We start from the raw sequence: 23,682 nt of genomic DNA on the forward strand, positions 1-23,682 counted from the left end.
GCAAGGCAAGAAGGAGCAGAGAGAGGGCAAGGCAAGAAGGAGCAGAGAGAGGGCAAGGCAAGAAGGAGCAGAGAGAGGGCAAGGCAAGAAGGAGCGGAGAGAGGGCAAGGAGGAGCGGAGAGAGGGCAAGAAGGAGCGGAGAGAGGGCAAGGCAAGAAGGAGCAGAGAGAGGGCAAGGCAAGAAGGAGCGGAGAGAGGGCAAGGCAAGGAGGAGCAGAGAGAGGGCAAGGCAAGAAGGAGCGGAGAGAGGGCAAGGCAAGGAGGAGCAGAGAGAGGGCAAGGCAAGAAGGAGCGGAGAGAGGGCAAGAAGGAGCGGAGAGAGGGCAAGAAGGAGCGGAGAGAGGGCAAGAAGGAGCGGAGAGAGGGCAAGAAGGAGCGGAGAGAGGGCAAGAAGGAGCGGAGAGAGGGCAAGGCAAGAAGGAGCGGAGAGAGGGCAAGGCAAGAAGGAGCAGAGAGAGGGCAAGGCAAGGAGGAGCAGAGAGAGGGCAAGGAGGAGCAGAGAGAGGGCAAGGCAAGGAGGAGCGGAGAGAGGGCAAGGCAAGAAGGAGCGGAGAGAGGGCAAGGAGGAGCGGAGAGAGGGCAAGGCAAGAAGGAGCGGAGAGAGGGCAAGGAGGAGCGGAGAGAGGGCAAGGCAAGAAGGAGCGGAGAGAGGGCAAGGAGGAGCAGAGAGAGGGCAAGGCAAGGAGGAGCGGAGAGAGGGCAAGGAGGAGCGGAGAGAGGGCAAGGCAAGAAGGAGCGGAGAGAGGGCAAGGCAAGAAGGAGCGGAGAGAGGGCAAGGCAAGAAGGAGCGGAGAGAGGGCAAGGCAAGGAGGAGCGGAGAGAGGGCAAGAAGGAGCGGAGAGAGGGCAAGGAGGAGCGGAGAGAGGGCAAGGAGGAGCGGATAGAGGGCAAGGCAAGAAGAAGCGGAGAGAGGGCAAGGCAAGAAGGAGCGGAGAGAGGGCAAGGCAAGAAGGAGCGGAGAGAGGGCAAGGAGGAGCGGAGAGAGGGCAAGGAGGAGCGGAGAGAGGGCAAGGAGGAGCGGATAGAGGGCAAGGCAAGAAGAAGCGGAGAGAGGGCAAGGCAAGAAGGAGCGGAGAGAGGGCAAGGAGGAGCGGAGAGAGGGCAAGGAGGAGCAGAGAGAGAGCAAGGCAAGAAGGAGCGGAGAGAGGGCAAGGCAAGAAGGAGCGGAGAGAGGGCAAGGCAAGAAGGGCCGTCTATGCCGTCAATCTTTTTAAATAATTGACATCCCACAATTAGGATCTCTCAACAACAAAAAATACACCAAATCAGTTCTAGAACACATTTCCTGGTTGTGAGGTCTGGGGTCCACTCACCAACCAATAATTCACAAAATGGGACAAACACCCAATTGAGACAGTATACAGAATTCTGGAAAACATAGTCTGTGTACAACATATAACACCAAATAATATGCTGAGCAGAATCCAGAAAAGAGCGGTTAATATCCTACAACCATCTAAAGGAAAGTGATGTCCAAACCTTCCATAACAAATCCATCACCTACAGAGAGATGAACCTGGAGAAGAGGCCCCTAAGCAAACTTGTCCTGGGGCTCTGTTCACAAAACACAGACCCCACAGAGACTAAGAACCATTGGACACACTAGAAAGAATCAACCCAAAAACAGAGCAAACTGGAATGCTACCTTTCCCTAAACAGAGAGTACACAGTAGCAGAATACCTGACTTCTGTGACTGTCCCAAAATGAAGACACTCCTTGACTACTGTATGTACAGACTCAGTGAGCATAGCCTTGCTATTGAGAGAGGCAGGTGTAAGCAGAGAAAAGACAAGCTATGTGCACACTGCCCACAAAACTGCCCACAAAACTGCCCACAAAATGAGGTGGAAACTGAACTGCACTTCCTAACCTCCTGACAAATGTATGACCATATTAGAGACACATATTTCTCTCAGATTACACAGACCCACAAAGAATGTGTGTAATGTTTACTGTTAATGTCTGTCTGTGTTTTGGTCATGTTTACTGTTAATGTCTGTGTTTTGGTCATGTTTACTGTTAATGATAGGAGTAGGGGATAGGAGGTAGGATAGGAGGTAGGATAGGAGTAGGGATAGGAGGTAGGATAGGAGTAGGGATAGGAGTAGGGATAGGAGTAGGGATAGGAGGTGGGATAGGAGGTGGGATAGGAGTCGGGATAGGAGTCGGGATAGGAGGTAGGATAGGAGTAGGGATAGGAGGTAGGATAGGAGGTAGGATAGGAGTAGGGATAGGAGGTAGGATAGGAGTCGGGATGGGAGGTAGGATAGGAGTCGGGATGGGAGGTAGGATAGGAGTAGGGATAGGAGTCGGGATGGGAGGTAGGATAGGAGTAGGGATAGGAGGTAGGATGGGAGGTAGGATAGGAGTAGGGATAGGAGGTAGGATAGGAGTAGGGATAGGAGGTAGGATAGGAGTAGGGATGGGAGGTAGGATAGGAGTAGGGATGGGAGGTAGGATAGGAGTAGGGATGGGAGGTAGGATAGGAGTAGGGATAGGAGGTAGGATAGGAGTAGGGATAGGAGTCGGGATGGGATGTGAGGAGAGGGGTGGTGGGATGTGAGGAGAGGGGTGGTGGGATGTGAGGAGAGGGGTGGTGGGATGAGAGGAGTGGTGGGATGGAGAGGAGAGAGGTGGTGGGATGGAGAGGAGAGGGGTGGTGGGATGGAGAGTAGAGGGGTGGTGGGATGAGGGTAGAGGGATGAGAGTAGAGGGGTGGTGGGATGAGAGTAGAGGGGTGGTGGGATGAGAGGAGGGGTGGTGGGATGAGAGTAGAGGGGTGGTGGGATGAGAGTAGAGGGGTGGTGGGATGAGAGTAGAGGGGTGGTGGATGAGAGTAGAGGGGTGGTGGGATGAGAGTAGGGGTGGGTTGGGCTGAGAAGTAGAGGGGTGGCGGGATGAGAGTAGAGGGGTGGCGGGATGAGAGTAAGGAGGGCGGTGGCAGGGGGAGGGATGTAGAGTAGAGGGGTGGTGGGATGAGAGTAGAGGGATGAGAGTAGAGCCCTGTGGGTGTGGTGGGATGAGAGGAGGGGTGGTGGGATGAGAGTAGAGGGTGGCGGGATGAGAGTAGAGGGGTGGTGGGATGAGAGTAGAGGGAATGAGAGTAGAGGGGTGGTGGGATGAGAGTAGAGGGGTGGTGGGATGAGAGGAGGGTGGCGGGATGAGAGTAGAGGGGTGGGCGGGATGAGAGTAGAGGGGGTGGCGGGATGAGAGTAGAGGGTGCGGAGAGAGTAGAGGGTGGCGGGATGAGAGTAGAGGGGTGGCGGGATGAGAGTAGAGGGGTGGCGGGAATGAGAGTAGAGGGTGGCGGGATGAGAGTAGAGGGGTGGCGGGATGAGAGTAGAGGGGTGGCGGGATGAGAGTAGAGGGGTGGCGGGATGAGAGTAGAGGGGTGGCGGGATGAGAGTAGAGGGGTGGCGGGATGAGAGTAGAGGGGTGGCGGGATGAGAGTAGAGGGGTGGCGGGATGAGAGTAGAGGGGTGGTGGGATGAGAGTAGAGGGGTGGTGGGATGAGAGTAGAGGGGTGGTGGGATGGAGAGTAGAGGGGTGGTGGGATGAGAGTAGAGGGGTGGTGGGATGAGAGTAGAGGGGTGGTGGGATGAGAGTAGAGGGGGGAAATTAGACTTAATTCTAGACTTGACATTTTCACATCAAAGCTCAAGGGAAGACTTCAATGTTTCCTTCTTAGCACAGCATTTAGCGCCTAATCTGGTTGCCTTTGACAATTTTGTTTGTGGGGTTTATTTGGGGTTGCAGAGGAGGAAGTGGGTGGAGGAAAATAGAGGATCAGCTTGGTGCAGAGGTCAGAATTCATGGACTGTAATATGCAAAAGTGGGGGAGAAATCGACAATATGCCACAGAGCAGAGCGTGTAGACATTACAGACCAATCACATCGCAGAGAGGAGGAGTCACAATAAGACTTGTCAGTTGGGGTAATATAATACTACATTGACAGACCATGCTTGCAGAGCTAAACAGGAACAAATCAAAACACTGTCTGAACAAAAAGGCGTCTTGGATACCATTGAACAGATTTAAAACGGGTTTCAAGACACAATGACTTTTAGTGAAGGGTGCGTGTGCATGGGTGAAGGGTGCGTGTGCATGGGTGAAGGGTGCGTGTGCATGGGTGAAGGGTGCGTGTGCATGGGTGAAGGGTGCGTGTGCATGGGTGAAGGGTGCGTGTGCATGGGTGAAGGGCACGTGTGCATGGGTGAAGTGTGCATGGGTGAAGGGTGCATGTGCATGGGAGAAGGGTGTGTGTGCATGGGTGAAGGGCAAGTAGATTGAGAGTGAGAGAGCGCTTATCAGGGGGGTGTGTGTGTGTAGGCCGAGGGATCGTAAGTGAATGATTGTGCTGATCGCAATCAGGATGGTGGTTGGGATGAGGAGTGACTCCTGAGTCATGTCTCTGTCGCCCCAGTCCCTCTCTCTCCATAGGTCCATCAGTGTCTCTGTCGCCCCAGTCCCTCTCTCTCTCTCCATAGGTCCATCACTGTGTCTCTGTCGCCCCAGTCCCTCTCTCTCTCTCCACAGATCCATCAGTGTCTCTGTCGCCCCAGTCCCTCTCTCTCCATAGGTCCATCAGTGTCTCTGTCGCCCCAGTCCCTCTCTCTCTCTCCACAGATCCATCAGTGTCTCTGTCGCCCCAGTCCCTCTCTCTCCATAGGTCCATCACTGTGTCTGTCGCCCCAGTCCCTCTCTCCCTCTCTCTCCATAGGTCCATCACTGTGTCTCTGTCGCCCCAGTCCCTCTCTCCATAGGTCCATCACTGTGTCTCTGTCGCCCCAGTCCCTCTCTCTCTCTCTCTCCATAGGTCCATCACTGTGTCTCTGTCGCCCCAGTCCCTCTCTCTCTCTCCATAGGTCCATCACTGTCTCTGTCGCCCCAGTCCCTCTCTCTCTCTCCATAGGTCCATCACTGTGTCTCTGTCGCCCCAGTCCCTCTCTCTCCATAGGTCCATCACTGTGTCTGTCGCCCCAGTCCCTCTCTCTCTCCACAGATCCATCAGTGTCTCTGTCGCCCCAGTCCCTCTCTCTCCATAGGTCCATCACTGTGTCTGTCGCCCCCAGTCCCTCTCTCTCCACAGATCCATCACTGTGTCTGTCGCCCCAGTCCCTCTCTCTCTCTCTCCATAGGTCCATCACTGTGTCTCTGTCGCCCCAGTCCCCCTCTCTCTCTCCATAGGTCCATCACTGTGTCTCTGTCGCCCCAGTCCCTCTCTCTCTCTCCACAGATCCATCAGTGTCTCTGTCGCCCCAGTCCCTCTCTCTCCACAGATCCATCACTGTGTCTGTCGCCCCAGTCCCTCTCTCTCTCTCTCTCTCCATAGGTCCATCACTGTGTCTGTCGCCCCAGTCCCTCTCTCTCTCTCTCCACAGATCCATCAGTGTCTCTGTCGCCCCAGTCCCTCTCTCTCCATAGGTCCATCACTGTTTCTGTCGCCCCAGTCCCTCTCTCTCTCTCTCTCTCTCCATAGGTCCATCACTGTGTCTGTCGCCCCAGTCCCTCTCTCTCCATTGGTCCATCACTGTGTCTGTCGCCCCAGTCCCTCTCTCTCCATTGGTCCATCACTGTGTCTGTCGCCCCAGTCCCTCTCTCTCCATAGGTCCATCACTGTGTCTGTCACCCCAGTCCCTCGCTCTCTCTCCATAGGTCCATCACTGTGTCTGTCGCCCCAGTCCCTCGCTCTCTCTCCATAGGTCCATCACGGTGTCTGTCGCCCCAGTCCCTCGCTCTCTCTCCATAGGTCCATCACTGTGTCTGTCGCCCCAGTCCCTCGCTCTCTCTCCATAGGTCCATCACTGTGTCTGTCGCCCCAGTCCCTCTCTCTCTCTCCATAGGTCCATCACTGTCTGTCGCCCCAGTCCCTCTCTCTCTCCACAGATCCATCACTGTGTCTGTCGCCCCAGTCCCTCTCTCTCTCTCTCTCTCTCCACAGATCCATCAGTGTCTCTGTCGCCCCAGTCCCTCTCTCTCCACAGATCCATCACTGTGTCTGTCGCCCCAGTCCCCCTCTCTCTCTCCATAGGTCCATCACTGTGTCTCTGTCACCCCAGTCCCCCTCTCCATAGGTCCATCACTGTGTCTCTGTCGCCCCAGTCCCTCTCTCTCTCTCTCCACAGATCCATCAGTGTCTCTGTCGCCCCAGTCCCTCTCTCTCTCTCTCCACAGGTCCATCACTGTGTCTGTCGCCCCAGTCCCTCTCTCTACCATAGGTCCATCACTGTCTGTCGCCCCAGTCCCTCTCTCTCCATAGGTCCATCACTGTGTCTCTGTCGCCCCAGTCCCTCTCTCTCCATAGGTCCATCACTGTGTCTCTGTCGCCCCAGTCCCTCTCTCCATAGGTCCATCACTGTGTCTCTGTCGCCCCAGTCCCTCTCTCTCTCTCTCCATAGGTCCATCACTGTGTCTCTGTCGCCCCAGTCCCTCTCTCTCTCTCCATAGGTCCATCACTGTGTCTCTGTCGCCCCAGTCCCTCTCTCCATAGGTCCATCACTGTGTCTCTGTCGCCCCAGTCCCTCTCTCTCTCTCCATAGGTCCATCACTGTGTCTCTGTCGCCCCAGTCCCTCACCACAGGAACCATACATATTCTCTAGTCTACACCACAGGAGCCATACATATTCTCTAGTCTACACCACAGGAACCATACATATTCTCCAGTCTACACCACAGGAGCCATACATATTCTCTAGTCTACACCACAGGAGCCATACATATTCTCCAGTCTACACCACAGGAGCCATACATATTCTCTAGTCTACACCACAGGAGCCATACATATTCTCCAGTCTATACCACAGGAGCCATACATATTCTCTAGTCTACACCACAGGAGCCATACATATTCTCTAGTCTACACCACAGGAGCCATACATATTCTCTAGTCTACACCACAGGAGCCATACATACTGAGGTCAGGTGGGGCGAATCAGGATGTAAATTCACCATGATCTCTTTTCATCAGGCCTTCTCTGACCACTAAAACCTAACCCACTCTACCTAGACTTGGATCATGTTTTGGGCAGTGATTGATCATAATCTTTACGTACAGTACACCTTCTCTACAACCTTCATCACCATCCTCATCATGAGAAATGGCCATCAACTGTATCTCCATTTAATAAAATGACCTATTCAATCTGTCCCTACCAGCCCAGATCATCTTCAGATCCATTAGTGTGATGCGTAGCCTAATGACTTCTGGGGGCTTGGAGATCCGTTCCAATCTGTTGAATAATGACATGTCCCCCCCCCCCCCCCCCCCCCACGGGGGCTCGCTTAATTACTTTCTCTGTAGAGGGCCCAGCCCGGCCGGAGGCCAGCACACCAGACAGCCTACCACCCACTCGCTCACTCTCCCTCCTGGGTCCCATTTCTCACTTCTACCACTGACCCTTGACGAGCACTAGTCACGGATGGGCACTGAAAAGGTCACACTTCAAGTAAACTTCCAAGTAAAAAGGTGAGGCTGGATTGGTGCTCTTCAGCCCTGCATCTGACAGACAGAAAGACGGATGGGCAAAAACTGTCCAGAAAATACCAGAGGGAGTCAACATTTGTGCTGACTTGGGGAATACAGGGGGTGAGTGTGACTGTACCATCACACTAGCTAGCCCCTGCAGGTTGTAGTGAAGTGTGTAGTGAAATGTGGAATGTGTAGTGAAGTATGTAGTGAAATGTGGAATGTGTAGTGAAGTATGTAGTGAAGTGTAAAATGTGCAATGTAGTATGTAGTGAAGTGTGAAGTGAAATGTATAGTGAAGTGTGAAATGTGCAGTGAAGTGAAGTGTGTAGTGAAGTGTGTAGTGAAGTGAAGTGTGTAGTGAAGTGTGTAGTGAAGTGAAGTGTAGTGAAGTGTAGTGAAGTGAAGTGTAGTGAAGTGTAGTGAAGTGTGTAGTGAAGTGAAGTGTAGTGAAGTGTGTAGTGAAGTGAAGTGTGTAGTGAAGTGAAGTGTGTAGTGAAGTGAAGTGTGTAGTGAAGTGTGTAGTGAAGTGTGTAGTGAAGTGAAGTGTGTAGTGAAGTGTGTAGTGAAGTGAAATGTGTAGTGAAGTGTGTAGTGAAGTGAAATGTGTAGTGAAGTGTGTAGTGAAGTGTAAAGTGTGTAGTGAAGTGTGAAATGTGTAGAAGTGTGTAGTGAAGTGTGTAGTGAAGTATGACATGTGTAGTGAAATGTGTAGTGATGTGTGAAATGTGTAGTGATGTGTGAAATGTGTAGTGAAGTATGACATGTGTAGTGAAGTATGACATGTGTAGTGAAGTATGACATGTGTAGTGAAGTATGACATGTGTAGTGAAGTATGACATGTGTAGTGAAATGTGTAGTGAAATGTGTAGTGAAGTATGACATGTGTAGTTAAGTGTGTAGTGAAGTGTGGAATGTGTCGTGAAGTGTGACTTGTGTAGTGAAGTGTGACTTGTGTAGTGAAGTGTGAAATGTGTAGTGATGTGTGAAATGTGTAGTGATGTGTGAAATGTGTAGTGAAGTATGACATGTGTAGTGAAGTATGACATGTGTAGTGAAGTATGACATGTGTAGTGAAATGTGAAATGTGTAGTGAAATGTGAAATGTGTAGTGATGTGTGAAATGTGTAGTGATGTGTGAAATGTGTAGTGATGTGTGAAATGTGTAGTGATGTGTGACATGTGTAGTGAAATGTGTAGTGATGTGTGAAATGTGTGGTGAAGTATGACATGTGTAGTGAAATGTGCAGTGAAGTGTGACATGTCTGGTGAAGTGTGGAATGTGTAGTGAAGTATGACATGTGTAGTGAAATGTGTAGTGAAATGTGTCGTGAAGTGTGACACGTGTAGTGATGTGTGAAATGTGTAGTGAAGTATGACATGTGTAGTGAAGTGTGTCGTGAAGTGTGACATGTGTCGTGAAGTGTGACATGTGAAGTGTGACATGTGTCGTGAAGTGTGACATGTGTCGTGAAGTGTGACATGTGTCGTGAAGTGTGACATGTGTCGTGAAGTGTGACCTGTGTCGTGAAGTGTGAAATGTGTCGTGAAATGTGGACCATGGAGCAGAAAGGCAGAGGTGACAGTTGCAGCATGACCTTGACTGTTCATTACGGGTGATGGGGAGAGTGGCACACCAGAGAGGTGTGCAGTGTTGTGAACGCCACCGTTATCACCGTCTCCCCCCTCCCTCTCGACGTCTCCCCCCCTCCCTCTCGACGTCTCCCCCCCTCCCTGTCATCTCCTCTTTCCGAGGAAGAGATGGAAACGTAACAATAGAGGGAGGACGGGCCAAGGCTGCCATAAGTCACTTCCCCCAACTTTCACCTCTCCTTCTGTCTCCACCTCACCTCTCCTTCTGTCTCCCCCTCCCCTTTTCACCTCACCTCTCCTTCTGTCTCCCCCTCCCCTTTTCACCTCACCTCTCCTTCTGTCTCCCCCTCCCCTTTTCACCTCACCTCTCCTTCTGTCTCCCCCTCCCCTTTTCACCTCACCTCTCCTTCTGTCTCCCCCTCCCCTTTCCACCTCACCTCTCCTTCTGTCTCCCCCTCCCCTTTTCACCTCACCTCTCCTTCTGTCTCCCCCTCCCCTTACCTCTCCTTCTGTCTCCCCCTCCCCTTTTCACCTCCCCTCTCCTTCAGTCTCCCCCTCCCCTTTCCTTCTGTCTCCCCCTCCCCTCTCCTTCTGTCTCCCCCTCCCCTCTCCTTCTGTCTCCCCCTCCCCTCTCCTTCTGTCTCCCCCTCCCCTCTCCTTCTGTCTCCCCCTCCCCTTTTCCCCTCATTCTCTTCGCTCTGGTCACCATGGATAAAGGACACCCACTTGTCGCAGCGTTCTCTCAGACACACACAGACCACTGGGGTGTGCTGCGGCAGGCTTCTTGTCCACCTGCCAAAAGAGTGTCCTCCGTGGCTTCTAAATAATGTCCCTAGCAGCGGAGGTAAATCACCTCCGTGCAAACCCCCCCCCCCCCCCCCCCCCCCCCGACACATGGACTGACGGGCATGGACACACCCAGACAAATCCCCATTTTAACTGGATAGGACACTGGCACTTTATTCTGCATTACTTCCCTCAGAGCTTTTCCCTGCAGCCCCCAGTTGATTTATGCTGAACGGGTGGAGTATCCATTGATGCAAATGAATTGCGACACGTTTGATTTGTAAAAAGCCATCTCAGACTAGATTTCAAGACGTGTTTAGTGTAAACTGTTGTTACAAGGATGGGGGCTCGGGGGGGGGTGAGAACGTGTCATCTCCACAAATAGACGATCTACGGAATATCAAAACAGACACAAACCATTGTCAACACTATTTAACAGTGTTAATAAATAAACAAATTAAAATGCTGAATCTGACATTTGGTGGCCGCAGTACAAACATGTTCAACGACACTGTATGGGGCATAAATCATAAGAAACATCTGAGCAAATGGTCTACCACAGTAGGAGTCCTACTACCCATAAAACCAAGCAAATGGTCTACCACAGTAGGAGTCCTACTACCCATAAAACCAAGCAAATGGTCTACCACAGTAGGAGTCCTACTACCCATAAAACCAAGCAAATGGTCTACCACAGTAGGAGTCCTACTACCCATAAAACCAAGCAAATGGTCTACCACAGTAGGAGTCCTACTACCCATAAAACCAAGCAAATGGTCTACCACAGTAGGAGTCCTACTACCCATACAACCAAGCAAATGGTCTACCACAGTAGGAGTCCTACTACCCATAAAACCAAGCAAATGGTCTACCACAGTAGGAGTCCTACTACCCATACAACCAAGCAAATGGTCTACCACAGTAGGAGTCCTACTACCCATAAAACCAAGCAAATGGTCTACCACAGTAGGAGTCATACTACCCATAAAACCAAGCAAATGGTCTACCACAGTAGGAGTCATACTACCCATAAAACCAAGCAAATGGTCTACCACAGTAGGAGTCATACTACCCATAAAACCAAGCAAATGGTCTACCACAGTAGGAGTCATACTACCCATAAAACCAAGCAAATGGTCTACCACAGTAGGAGTCATACTACCCATAAAACCAAGCAGTCAAAAAATGGAAATAGTTCCAATTGGTTTTCCACCACTATGTCCATTGTGAATTCTAGGGGGCTGTGTTTTGTGTAAGCTTAACCTGGCGTGACATTTTGATAAGTGTACATTTCTCTGGGACAAGGGCAACATGTATCAAAATGTTGCCTGTATTTACACCCCCCCCCCCCCCCCCCCACAAAAAAGAAGAAATGTAATTAGCAGCTAATGAGTGTTTTACCAGAGCGAGTACTACACTCAATGTGTTGCTATAACTTCGGTAGCATTTTGAGGTAATCTAGGTCGGGTGAACAAAATGACTTGAGTTTCTCTATGTTATCACAATCACACCATGAGTAGTTAAATGGGTGGCAGGTAGCCTAGTGGTTAAGAGCGTTGGGCCAGTAACCGGAAGGTTGCTGGATCGAATCCCCAAGCTGACAAGATAAAAATCTGTCTTTCTGCCCCTGAGCAAGGCAGTTAAACCACGGTTTCCTGGTTGCCGTGGATGTTGATTAAGGCAGCCCCCCGCACCCCTCAGTTGGACAACTGACTAGGTATCCCCCTTTCCCTTATGAAAAATAGACCACCACCCATCTTCCCAGAAAGGTCTTTATTCCCGTCTCTGCGATGTACTGAGAATCCAGCTGGCCATATGGGACGGGGACAGTATATCTCGAGAGAGCCATGATTCCGTGAGACAGTATGTTCCAGTCCCTGATGTCTCTCTGGAAGGAGATCCCCCCCCCCCCCAGATTTGCACCTTTTTTATTCCAGAACCAATGGCTGTGCCTGAGTCTTGTCACCTCTCAACTAGGTCAGCCGTTTCAACCTGGAACACTGTTCTCCCGCTCTGGTCTGTTTCAGTCATTGCAGAAAGTCCTGAAGGGCAGGAGTGTGTGAAGGGTTTTGTCCAAGCTCAGCTCTAACACCTGACTTAAATAATCAACATACCGAATCACAGCGATAGGCTACGATTTGTAATCAGGTATGGGCTGTAACAAAAGCTTATACACACACACTCCTGCCAAACAGCTGTTCAGCTGTTTAAGTCATTAGTCTGAACAATTTGGGGGGGGGGGGGGGGGGGTTGTTATCTAACGCTCACTGAACTTGTTGACTGATGCCATGACGGGGGCAGCTGCCAACCAGAGGACTGCAGCCAAGGCAGCACTGGTCCACACCTGTCCTGTCTGTCAGGTGAGTAGTATTGGTTGGTACTATATGGGGCGTTAGGTTTCTCTCCATCTGTTGTCTATTGTACTGGCTTGTGAGGTACAGTCACATGTGTAGAAGTTTGTTGCATCTTATTGCACTTGTGTCAACGTTGAATTAAATCTAAACCAGATTGTTCACTTCCTACATTTTGTACTTGACCTTTATAGATGCAGACCCGAAGACATTCAAGCAAGCGTCCCACTCTCAAGTGGAGCATGCGTATTTGACCACTAGGTTGTAAGGTTTTTATGTCCACTGTGGGGATCAATAGGGAGTAAATAGTAGGTGTCTTCTGCTTCCAAATACATAAACAAGAGCCCATGCCGATTGCTGATATATCATTGCGCTTTTGAAGTGGGGGGACGGGGGACGCTGGGAAGTAATTTGAGACGCTCAATTGGAGACATTTTGCTTCAAAAGCCACAGTAATAACCTGCAAATTAAGACTGGGGGAGTACACTCGCTCAGCACGCCGATCAAACAGCTGTTTCCTTGCCGACCGGCTCCGGTTGCTGCCACCGCAGAGACCTAATAAAATGTAAACATCAACACCATGACAACTGCAGCACCCCTGGTAGACAACAGTAAAGTTAGGGACGGACACACCAGACAGACAGCACATTCTAGTGGGGTAGAAGACGGGACCGATAGGCTTATTTGATGACAATAATAAAACCTTCCTGAGACTAGAATCACATTGTGGTGGCAGGTATATGAGAACAGTCTTGTATTGAATCATTCAATCCCAACAACAACTGATGCTGGATGGGATCAAGAACTAGTCATTCAACTCATTAATACCAACAATCAAGACACTTCTATGCATCAATGAACACACATCCAAAGCAAGTTTGGGCAACACACACACACACACCACACCACACCGTGCTGGACATCATGGCAGCCAGAGGACCTATAGAGGAGACAAACGGCTCCTTCAAAAAGAGCCCTTTCCAGATGGCCTTGTTTTCCAGACCAGTTGCTCAACCGCCTACATCCAACAGGGTGTCCTATTTCATAGCCTCAGCAGGCAGCCTAGAGCAGGTGGGGAGGGTTAGGTTAGAATACCTCAACCTAGTCACACTCCCACAATCCTTTACTACACACACAACCCATTGAGCTGTCCAGGGGTGTTGCAGGCATCACATGGTGTTAGTAAACAAGGAAGGAAGTAACTGTGTTTGAAGGTCATAGAAAGAGATGACAGAGTGATGCGTCTCCAGAGTGAGGCGTCTCCAGAGTGAGGAGTCTCCAGAGTGAGGCGTCTCCAGGGCGAGGCGTCTCCAGGGCGAGGCGTCTCCAGGGCGAGGCGTCTCCAGGGCGAGGCGTCCGAAGTTTCCACACCGATGACATCATCAAACGACTACCTCGACACACACACACACACTCTCTCTCTCTCTCACCTCAGCGTGCATGCGGTAGGAGAATTAGAGCACGGACGTCTTGGCAGGACAAGTTATTTTGGTGTAATTGACATGCTGCACTGCAGCAGAGGACCAAGACAATCTAATTACTGGGAGGAGGAAACTGAGAACGAGGAGGAGGAGTATGAAAGAGTGGAAGGAAAATGGTGAGGAGTCTGCCACTCCTTGGACAAAAGCAGACAGGTGTGGGAACTGGGGAAGATGTGAAAATGGGGAACGTGAGAAGGGGAGGGGGGTAAGGAGGAGGGGGCTCATAAAGACATCTTCAGTGGCAGCAGCTGTGTCCGGTGCCAAAAACTCAATAGGTGGACATGGAAAGCAGAACCCTCATCTTGGGAGTTTGGAGCGGTCTAGAAACGCTAGGCTAGACTGTGCATCCCAAATGGCACCCTATTCCCTATACAGTGCACTACTATAAAAGGAAAAAAGGGTGTAATTTGAGACAGAGTACGTACCCGGCCTGGAGTCCTCGACAAGTCGGGGAAGAATCTGAGAAATCACCCGGAAAGGTGAACGGGAGGAGATAATTCCCTCTGCTGATAATTATCTTTACAGTGTCCTCGGAACGGCACGGAAACAGTTGGGATTTCTCAATGGTGACTGATTATTTTCTCTCGCTTTCTCGGGTACAAGAAAATATTTAGTCAGAGAAGGGAGAGCTCATCTGGCCTAAAAGAGAACATTAGACCCCCTTTGCTAGGCCCTTGCATCACAGAACACAGCCGTTTGAGGTCAGAGTGAGTCAGCCTGTGCTCTTCTGTTGACTACCATCAGCATAGTTTTCCAGACATAAAGACCGCCTAATAGAGTGACTCTACCAAGTCAGTGTGGAGGCTATATACAGGGTGTACGGGTACCAAGTCAGTGTGGAGGCTATATACAGGGGCTACCGGTAGGTACAGAGTCCGTGTGGAGGCTATATACAGGGGGTACCGGTAGGTACAGAGTCCGTGTGGAGGCTATATACAGGGGGTACCGGTAGGTACAGAGTCCGTGTGGAGGCTATATACAGGGGGTACCGGTAGGTACAAAGTCCGTGTGGAGGCTATATACAGGGGGTACGGGTAGGTGCAGAGTCCGTGTGGAGGCTATATACAGGGGGTACGGGTAGGTACAGAGTCCGTGTGGAGGCTATATACAGGGGGTACAGGTAGGTACAGAGTCCGTGTGGAGGCTATATACAGGGGGTACGGGTAGGTACAGAGTCCGTGTGGAGGCTATATACAGGGGGTACCGGTAGGTACAGAGTCCGTGTGGAGGCTATATACAGGGGGTACAGGTAGGTACAGAGTCCGTGTGGAGGCTATATACAGGGGGTACCGGTAGGTACAGAGTCCGTGTGGAGGCTATATACAGGGGGTACCAGTACTGAGTCAGTGTGGAGGCTATATACAGGGGGTACCAGTACTGAGTCAGTGTGGAGGCTATATACAGGGGGTACCAGTACTGAGTCAGTATGGAGGCTATATACAGGGGGTACCGGTACCGAGTCAGTGTGGAGGCTATATACAGGGGGTACCAGTACTGAGTCAGTATGGAGGTTATATACAGGAGGTACCGGTACAGAGTCAATGTGGAGGTTATATACAGGGGGTACCAGTACTGAGTCAGTATGGAGGTTAATATACAGGGGGTACCGGTACAGAGTCAATGTGGAGGTTATATACAGGGGGTACCAGTACTGAGTCAGTATGGAGGCTATATACAGGGGGTACCGGTACAGAGTCAATGTGGAGGCTATATACAGGGGGTACGGGTAGGTACAGAGTAAGTGTACGGGGGTACAGGTTAGAGGTCATTTGTACATGTAGGTAGGGGTGAAGTGACTATGCATAGATAATAAACAACGAGTAGTAGCAGTGGACAAGACACATGGGGGGGGGGGGTTGTAAATAGTCCGGTGGCCATTTGATTAATTGTTCAGCAGTCTTATGGCTTGGGGATCATGGCTGAGGTTGAGCTGGACTGGGTGGACTGGCTGGACTGGGCTGGTGGGAACTGGTGCCCTTCCCACCCACCCAGCAAAACTCCCCAAACTCCTCACACACTGTGTACACACATTCTTCTTCATCAAACCATGGCCCCAACCCCCAAGGCAAACACTCCATCCTATAACCTCCCCTGATCTCTACAGATAGAATTGACAGCGTCCGTCTGTGCTCCTACCCAGGCCTCTCAGTGTCCTTGCAGTGTACTTACTCTATACAGCCACAACCCTCTCCGTCCAGTCTAGTCCAGTCTCAACTCTGGAGGTGTTCAAGAGCCATTCAGGGAGTTGAGTGGTGAGCCTTCTATTTTCCACCTCCCTGTGTATTTTTGGAAAGGTTGTTTTCAACACCGTCCCTCTCCTAACCCCCTCACCCTTCCCTCCCCACCTGCTCCTCCACCCATTTGGGAAACTAAATCCTAAACAGCTGGTAGCATCCTGTTTTCCTTCTGGAGGCACTTCATTTAGCCGGGTGGAAACAGAGTAGAATACACCTTCAATGATACCACCACTGGTGGAGCAAATTTGTAGCATTCAATTAGAATGCAATGCTATTCTGTGTGCTAAAGTAGCTTCATTGCTATTCTGTGTGCTAAAGTAGCTTTCAATGCTATTCTGTGTGCTAAAGTAGCTTTCAATGCTATTCTGTGTGCTAAAGTAGCTTTCAATGCTATTCTGTGTGCTAAAGTAGCTTTCAATGCTATTCTGTGTGCTAAAGTAGCTTTCAATGCTATTCTGTGTGCTAAAGTAGCTTGCAATGCTATTCTGTGTGCTAAAGTAGCTTTCAATGCTATTCTGTGTGCTAAAGTAGCGTTCAATGCTATTCTGTGTGCTAAAGTAGCTTTCAATGCTATTCTGTGTGCTAATGTAGCTTTCAATGCTATTCTGTGTGCTAATGTAGCTTTCAATGCTATTCTGTGTGCTAAAGTAGCTTTCAATGCCATTCTGTGTAGTAAAACAGGTTTCAATGCATTTAACGGTAAGGTCTACACTTGTATACAGCGCATGTGACAAAGTTTGATTTGATTTCTGTGCAGCAAAGCAGGTTTCAATGCAGTACAGGTCAGCAAAGCAGGTTTCAATGCAGTACAAGTCAGCAAAGCAGGTTTCAATGCAGTGCAATGCAGTAAAGCAGGTTTCAATGCAGTGCAGTGCAGTAAAGCAGGTTTCAATGCAGTGCAGTAGGTTTCAATGCAGTGCAGCAGGTTTCAGTGCAGTAGGTTTCAATGCTGTGCAGCAGGTTTTAATGCTGTGCAGTGCAGCAGGTTTCAGTGCAGTGCAGTGCATTAAAGCATGTTTCAATGCAGTGTCGTGCAGCAAAGCAGGTTTCAATGCAGTGCAGTAGGTTTCAATGCAGTGCAGCAGGTTTCAGTGCAGTGCAGCAGGTTTCAATGCTGTGAAGCAGGTTTCAATGCTGTGCAGTAGGTTTCAGTGCAGTGCAGTGTGGTGCAGCAGGTTTCAGTGCAGTAGGTTTCAATGCTGTGCAGCAGGTTTTAATGCTGTGCAGTGCAGCAGGTTTCAGTGCAGTGCAGTGCATTAAAGCATGTTTCAATGCAGTGTCGTGCAGCAAAGCAGGTTTCAATGCAGTGCAGCAGGTTTCAATGCTGTGCAGTAGGTTTCAGTGCAGTGCAGTGTGGTGCAGCAGGTTTCAGTGCAGTAGGTTTCAATGCTGTGCAGCAGGTTTTAATGCTGTGCAGTGCAGCAGGTTTCAGTGCAGTGCAGTGCATTAAAGCATGTTTCAATGCAGTGTCGTGCAGCAAAGCAGGTTTCAATGCAGTGCAGTAGGTTTCAATGCAGTGCAGCAGGTTTCAGTGCAGTGCAGCAGGTTTCAATGCTGTGAAGCAGGTTTCAATGCTGTGCAGTAGGTTTCAGTGCAGTGCAGTGTGGTGCAGCAGGTTTCAGTGCAGTATGTTTCAGTGCTGTGCAGTGAAGTGAAGCAGGTTTCAATGCTGTGCAGTGCAGCGAAGCAGGTTTCAATGTTATTCTGTGTGATAACAAGGAATAGTAGGGAGAAAATAGGGACCGAGGGAGAGGGCGTGAGGACTCCTTTGGCCTTCAGTGACAATGTAAGGCTATAAACTACCATTTCCCCCCCTCCTGTCCTCCCCCCTCTGCATGTGGGATATGAGAGAGACACCAGAGAAAAGGAGTTCAAGGATAGCTCTCTATAGCTCCTGATTGACTAGGTACATTATAGGCTATTTGTTTGAGCATCAAACCGCTGACGCCTTGTCAGAGACAAGGACCAGGTGAACTTGGTGGTAGAGACAACTGACAGGCTTAAATCTGAATGTAACAAGGAGCCTGTGTGCGCGTGTGTGATATATAAACATCTACGCAGATGTGTGTGTGTGTGTGTGTGTGTGTGTGTGTGTGTGTGTGTGTGTGTGTGTGAGAGAGACATGGCTTACGTCAGGGTACTCTTTTAGAGGCACAAAGAGCTTCTCCTGCAGATGAATGATTGGCCCCAGGGCCTCGGGTAATTCCAGAGGCTGTTTGTCTATAGGTCCGTTGGCTGTGTCGTTGTACATGTCTTTCCGCACTCTGTTGATCTCTGAAACACACCAGCACAGACAATACACGGTTAGAGGAGTGGATGCACAATTACCCACAACAACAACAAAAAACACACTTGAAAGGTTATGGAAAAGTCAAGACAACAGCACTAGACACAAAACTAAGCAAATGGGTACGAATCAGAGTGAAATGGCACACAGATGGGTAGAAATGGTAGGATCAACTGTAAGCTTCCCCAAACTTGAAACTCATGAACCGCCTATGGTCTTTATCATAACACCCATTAACAGAATTCTTAAGTGTGCAAACAGGAGGTCATGTGGAAAATAAATCAATAAATAACGGGAAATGAAACGCCCGTCCAACCGATTCATTCTGGCCACAGCCGTGCGTTGAAGTGGTCGCTGGTGGCTGGTCTAGTTAAATAGTGTGTTGGGGGCAGGAGCAGAGAGAGGTGGGAGCGAGCTAATCGTTCAGCTCAGATCCGCCTGTCAGATAAAACAACAGACAAGGCAATGCAGTCAGTTGACCTCCAGGGGGCGTGTTGAGACAAGGAGTTCATATATAAAAAGATATCTTTTAAAAATAGACCGATAAGTCTTTTACAGATGCATTCGTAACGCCGTTTAATCCACCAAAAAGGACAGCTTTAAGATCCAATATAATCATTGGTCCTGAAGAGGGCCGTTCTTTACATGGCTATAACTCTATCTTGCCTTGGCGCTACAGCAAGACGGGACGTAACTACACCAGTCGGAGGAGAGAACTACTACTAACGGTTACTACTTCTATGGTGAGCGCCGAGTAGATAGAAGCTTGCCAGCTCAATAGTGCCAAAAATGCACACTGGGCACATACTGTTTACGAGAAGTGTCATGGTAGGGTGTCAAGTGTTTTTTTATTTATTTTACCTTTATTTAGTTAACTGCCTGTTCAGGGGCAGAACGACAGATTTGTACCTTGTCAGCTCGGGAAATTGAACTTGCAACCTTTCAGTTACTAGTCCAATGCTCTAACCACTAGGCTACCCTGCCATGGTAGGGTGTCAAGTGTCTGGACAAACATTGGACGCTATGCCTAAATGTAAAGCAAGCATCATGCATCATGTTACCGGCCTTTAGTGAAGCCAGCAAAATCTGGTGTGTTATATTTGCTCTTTGTGAAGGGTATTCCTCAAGCTCTGTCATTGAAATGTTTTCAGAGACACAAAAAAAAACATAGGAAGTTACGAAGTAGCGCTCATAGTTACATTTTGATGTGTGGGTTTCATTGTCAGGGACTGGTCCAAATTCAAGTTTCACCAGACTCATTTCCATGACGAGTGCTAGCTAGCTAGCCAGCTAACTACCCAGCTAGCAATGAGGAATCTGACCAGAAGCGGCCCTCTTCCAGGGGACAGGAACTGATTGAAGCGGCCCGGAATCGGGTGTCGGACTCTGCCCTGAATCCAAAATGAATGACAGCCCAGAATCGGCCCAAATACGTCAGGTCGTTTTCGTCTACCGGAATTCAGCCAGCATCCTCCCAGAAGCCCGATGCAAATTTAAATAAATGTATACAAAACGACCAGATTTAGTCATTTTAAATTTTACAATGATACATTTTAGGCATACAAATTATACTCATCCACCCAAAAAAGGAAACACTGTACACCTGGTGACTGCATTCAAGCCCGCCACAGGAGTCGCTACAGCGCAATGGGACTAGGAAATCCCGGGCCAAAACCTCCTCTAATGACACTGGACTAATTGTGTGGCGCCTCATGGGTCTCCCGGTTGCGGCCAGCACGGGTATCGACCCAGCATCTGGAGCAAGCCAGTTTCAATGTCTTAGACTGCTGCTCCACTCGGGAGGCTCCATTCAAAGTTAATGCTTATCAATTGCCTTGCACGAAGTATAAAATACTACTTAAAACAGGACTCTTAAAGAATTATGTAAATGTTAATTGATAGATAACTCTCACCGGAATCGGCCCGAGCTCAATCCCCACATTCTAGCCATAAGTAATACTGCCTAATCAGCCGCGTGCCCCGACTCTCAGCCGGAATGGGCCCAGATCCACTGTGCTAGCTGGGTAGCTGTGTGAGCGTACTTGACACCGTTCACTGAGAATCAGTGCTAATCCAGGATCCTTGGAATGTCTCTACGCTAACCGTTTACCGTAACCATTAAGTGTCAACTTGAATGAGGTAGGGACACAAAGACTGTTCACTGGTGCAACGCTTGGGGTGAGAGGCAGCGCTGTGCCAGCAACGAATTTTGTGATTGATGTTTTTACTTTCAAGTAACAACTATCAGAATTCAGTGGCTAAAGCCCCTACAAAAATCGATGAAAACACAGCTAAAAACCAATTCATTGAAAATGTGTCCTGTCGTTGTTTTCCAGCTGGCTAGTATGAGGCAGCTCAGTCTTCAGAGGCACATTTTTCCTTGAATCAAAACAGTTTATCCTCCTTTCATTAGAGTAACAGTTTTTCCATAAAAAAACAGGCAGATATTATCAGCTGTTTGTGAATATTTCCATTCTAAAATCCCATATCGGTCGGGCTCTATGGACAACCATTGGAAAGCAGCATGACCACTCTTCCAATGTCCGGCCCTGACTGACACACACTTCTCCATTGGGCCCCAACCACCCTTCTTATTGCCCCCAATAAAATGTTGAGGTAAAATCCAAAACAGCACCTTGGTAGGAGGTTTAGCAGAACAGAGAGTTCATTTCAGACCAATGGAGGTGAGGGAGAGCCTTGAAATCACCAAAATGCTGAGGCTGATTCAGAAAACTTTAATGTCCTCAGAGGCAATGAATCTTGCAGCAGTCATTAAACATAACATCTAAACATGTATAATAAATAGCAAAGGAAACAAATAGGCAGAGTGCAGTTTCATAGTGTAACTGGATATTGGTGCAACATATTGTTAAGTTGCAGAATTGCATTTAGAATAAAAAGAGAACTTGGCCCTATTTTTTGGAGGGTCTGTACCCGTGTCCAGAGGGAAGGAGTTGGTACCCAGGGTGGAGTGTCAGGGAAGAGTCACCCACTATTTCATTAGCCTTCTAGAGGGCTCTGCCCAGGTAGAGAGATGATAGTTCTTGCTGTTGCTGACTATATGTCCTGACTATCTTGTCAAACATATTTTTCTGTGCAACCTTGATATTCCCAAACAAGCAGGTCAAGCAGTAGGACAGAATGCTCTCAAGGAACCATTTATAATAGAGAACCATTAGATCAACAATAAAAAAAAGAGCAGTTTCCGTAAGAGGAAATACAGTCAGTTGGTCTTTCTTAAAAATAGCACCAGTACGTACAGTGATCCCAGGACAGCTTGCTGTCAATGACTAGCCCAAGGTATTTGTACTCCTCCACTATTGGAACGAGCTCACCTTTTATCAGTGATGGTGTGTTCATGGTAGTGTTCCATGTCCTTAGTTTTTTTATGTATTTTATATTAGATGGGATGACTCACACCAGACAGTAAAATCGTTCAGAGCAGGTCCGTGCTCCGTCTCATCCCCTGAAGGCTGAGGGAACAGAGGCCATCTGAGGGAGAGGGGTGGAAGGAAACCTATCTGGGGTGGGCCTCAAAAAGCCTCTGCATGAGAATCCTCTATGTCAATACCTGACCCCGAATGACAGGGGAGGGAAATCACCTCTACAGCATAACTAACCTTCACTGCGAACACCAAAAACCACAGACGAGTGCACCAACTTCTACTTTGTTATGTTTTCATTTTTATCCCGACAAGGGACTGACAGGTTGTAATCGATGAGGTTTAACACACACAATCAAATGCGGTTAGGCACATCTGGCATGCAGCTGGGTAGAATCTCTACAGTGGAAAGCATCTGGGGGATGCACAGGGTGGGGCTGGATACACACACACACACACACATAACCCAACCTTCCATTACAACATAAACGTCACTCCTCCATGGGTCACAGAGTGTGCCGGCCCAGGTCAGACCGCTGAGATCACATCACTCCTCCTCATTAGCATGACTTTATGAAGAATCTATTCATCTGTCGATATATTAATGGGGGGAGGCGGAACTGATAAGTGGCTAGGTCCCTCCCTGGAAGGAGGACAGCTTCTTAGGTCAGGCCAAATGAAATCAGCAGTTCAATGTTGAACAATTAATCATTGGCCTGGCCTTAGTTGAACTGTCCAATTGTCTCCCAGATTTGTTGGCGTGAGGAAGGGATTCAGTATACATATAATACATACAGTACCAGTCAAGTTGACATCTACTCATTCAAGAGTTTCTTTATTTTTACTGTTTTCTACATTGTAGAATAATAGTGAAGACATCAAAACTATGAAATAACACATGGAATCATGTAATAACAAAAATATAGTTTAAATTTGAGATTCTTCAAAAGTAGCCACCCTTTGCCTTGACAGCTTTGCACACTTGGCATTCTCTCAACCAGCTTCACGAGGTAGTCACCTGGAATGCATTTCAATTAACAAGTGAGCCTTGTTAAAGTTATTTTGTGGAATTGATTTCCTTCGTAAGTCAATCAGTTGTGATGTGACAAGGTAGGGGTGATTTACAAAAGACAGCCCTATTTGGTAAAAGACCAAGTCCATATGACGGCAAGAACAACTGAAATAAGCAAAGAGAAAACGACAGTCCATCATTACTGTATGACATGAAGGTCAGTCAATGTTAGTGCTGGGCAGTATACCGTAATTTACTACACACACACACAAACTAACACACACACACACACACACACACACACACACAAACTAACACACACACACACACAAACAAACAAACTAACACACACACACACACACACAAACAAACACACACACAAACAAACTAACACACACACACATACACAAACAAACTAACACACACATACAAACAAACTAACTAACACACACATACAAACAAACTAACACACACATACAAACAAACTAACACACACACACACACACTAACACAAACACACACACAAACTAACACACAAACTAACACACACACACAAACACAAACACACACACACACACACACACACACACACACACACACACACACGTATTTATGCATTTGAGTTTTTACTTTAATGTTTGGTTTGTTAAATGTGATACGCCTTGTGTAACGTCCATTTTTATAGTTTACTCTGCTACTTGAGTCATCTCTCTCTCTCCACGCCACTTTCCACACAGACCTAGCCCCGCCCGCCCATCACTCAAGGAGCGCATTGGTTGTTGCTTGACCACAAGACACTTTCGTTCCGTCTGCATGATCAATGCAGCACATGCAACAATGTTGATGACAACGATGTTGTTTTCACTTTGATAACAACAAGCGTTCTATAATTACAATATTAGTTAGTGTTTCTTACATCTGCAGCAATCTAGTTTGTATTTTCTCAGCAAGTTGAGCTAAATCATGTTAGCCACTAATGCTAATTTCTAGTTAGCTGGCTAGCTAATAAAAGTACTGAGTCAGAGCAAACGTAGCTGGCTAGCTAATAAAAGTACTGAGTCAGAGCAAATGTAGCTGGCTAGC

At 48.7% G+C, this 23,682-nt stretch overlaps 1 protein-coding gene across 4 annotated transcripts in view; it reads right to left on the reverse strand.

The window, feature by feature from the left end:
* The window catches only part of LOC109878070 (protein quaking-A-like), a 121,542-nt gene that overhangs the window by 67,802 nt on the left and 30,058 nt on the right, over positions 1 to 23,682 (reverse strand). For all 4 annotated transcript variants that reach the window (XM_031829197.1, XM_031829195.1, XM_031829194.1 and 1 more), the window contains exon 2: positions 18,049 to 18,191. In XM_031829197.1, the coding sequence (XP_031685057.1) occupies positions 18,049 to 18,191 (143 nt within the window). The remainder of the gene's footprint in view (positions 1 to 18,048; positions 18,192 to 23,682) is intronic.

Source organism: Oncorhynchus kisutch, linkage group LG7 (assembly GCF_002021735.2).
Source record: "Oncorhynchus kisutch isolate 150728-3 linkage group LG7, Okis_V2, whole genome shotgun sequence".
NCBI lineage: Eukaryota > Metazoa > Chordata > Actinopteri > Salmoniformes > Salmonidae > Oncorhynchus > Oncorhynchus kisutch.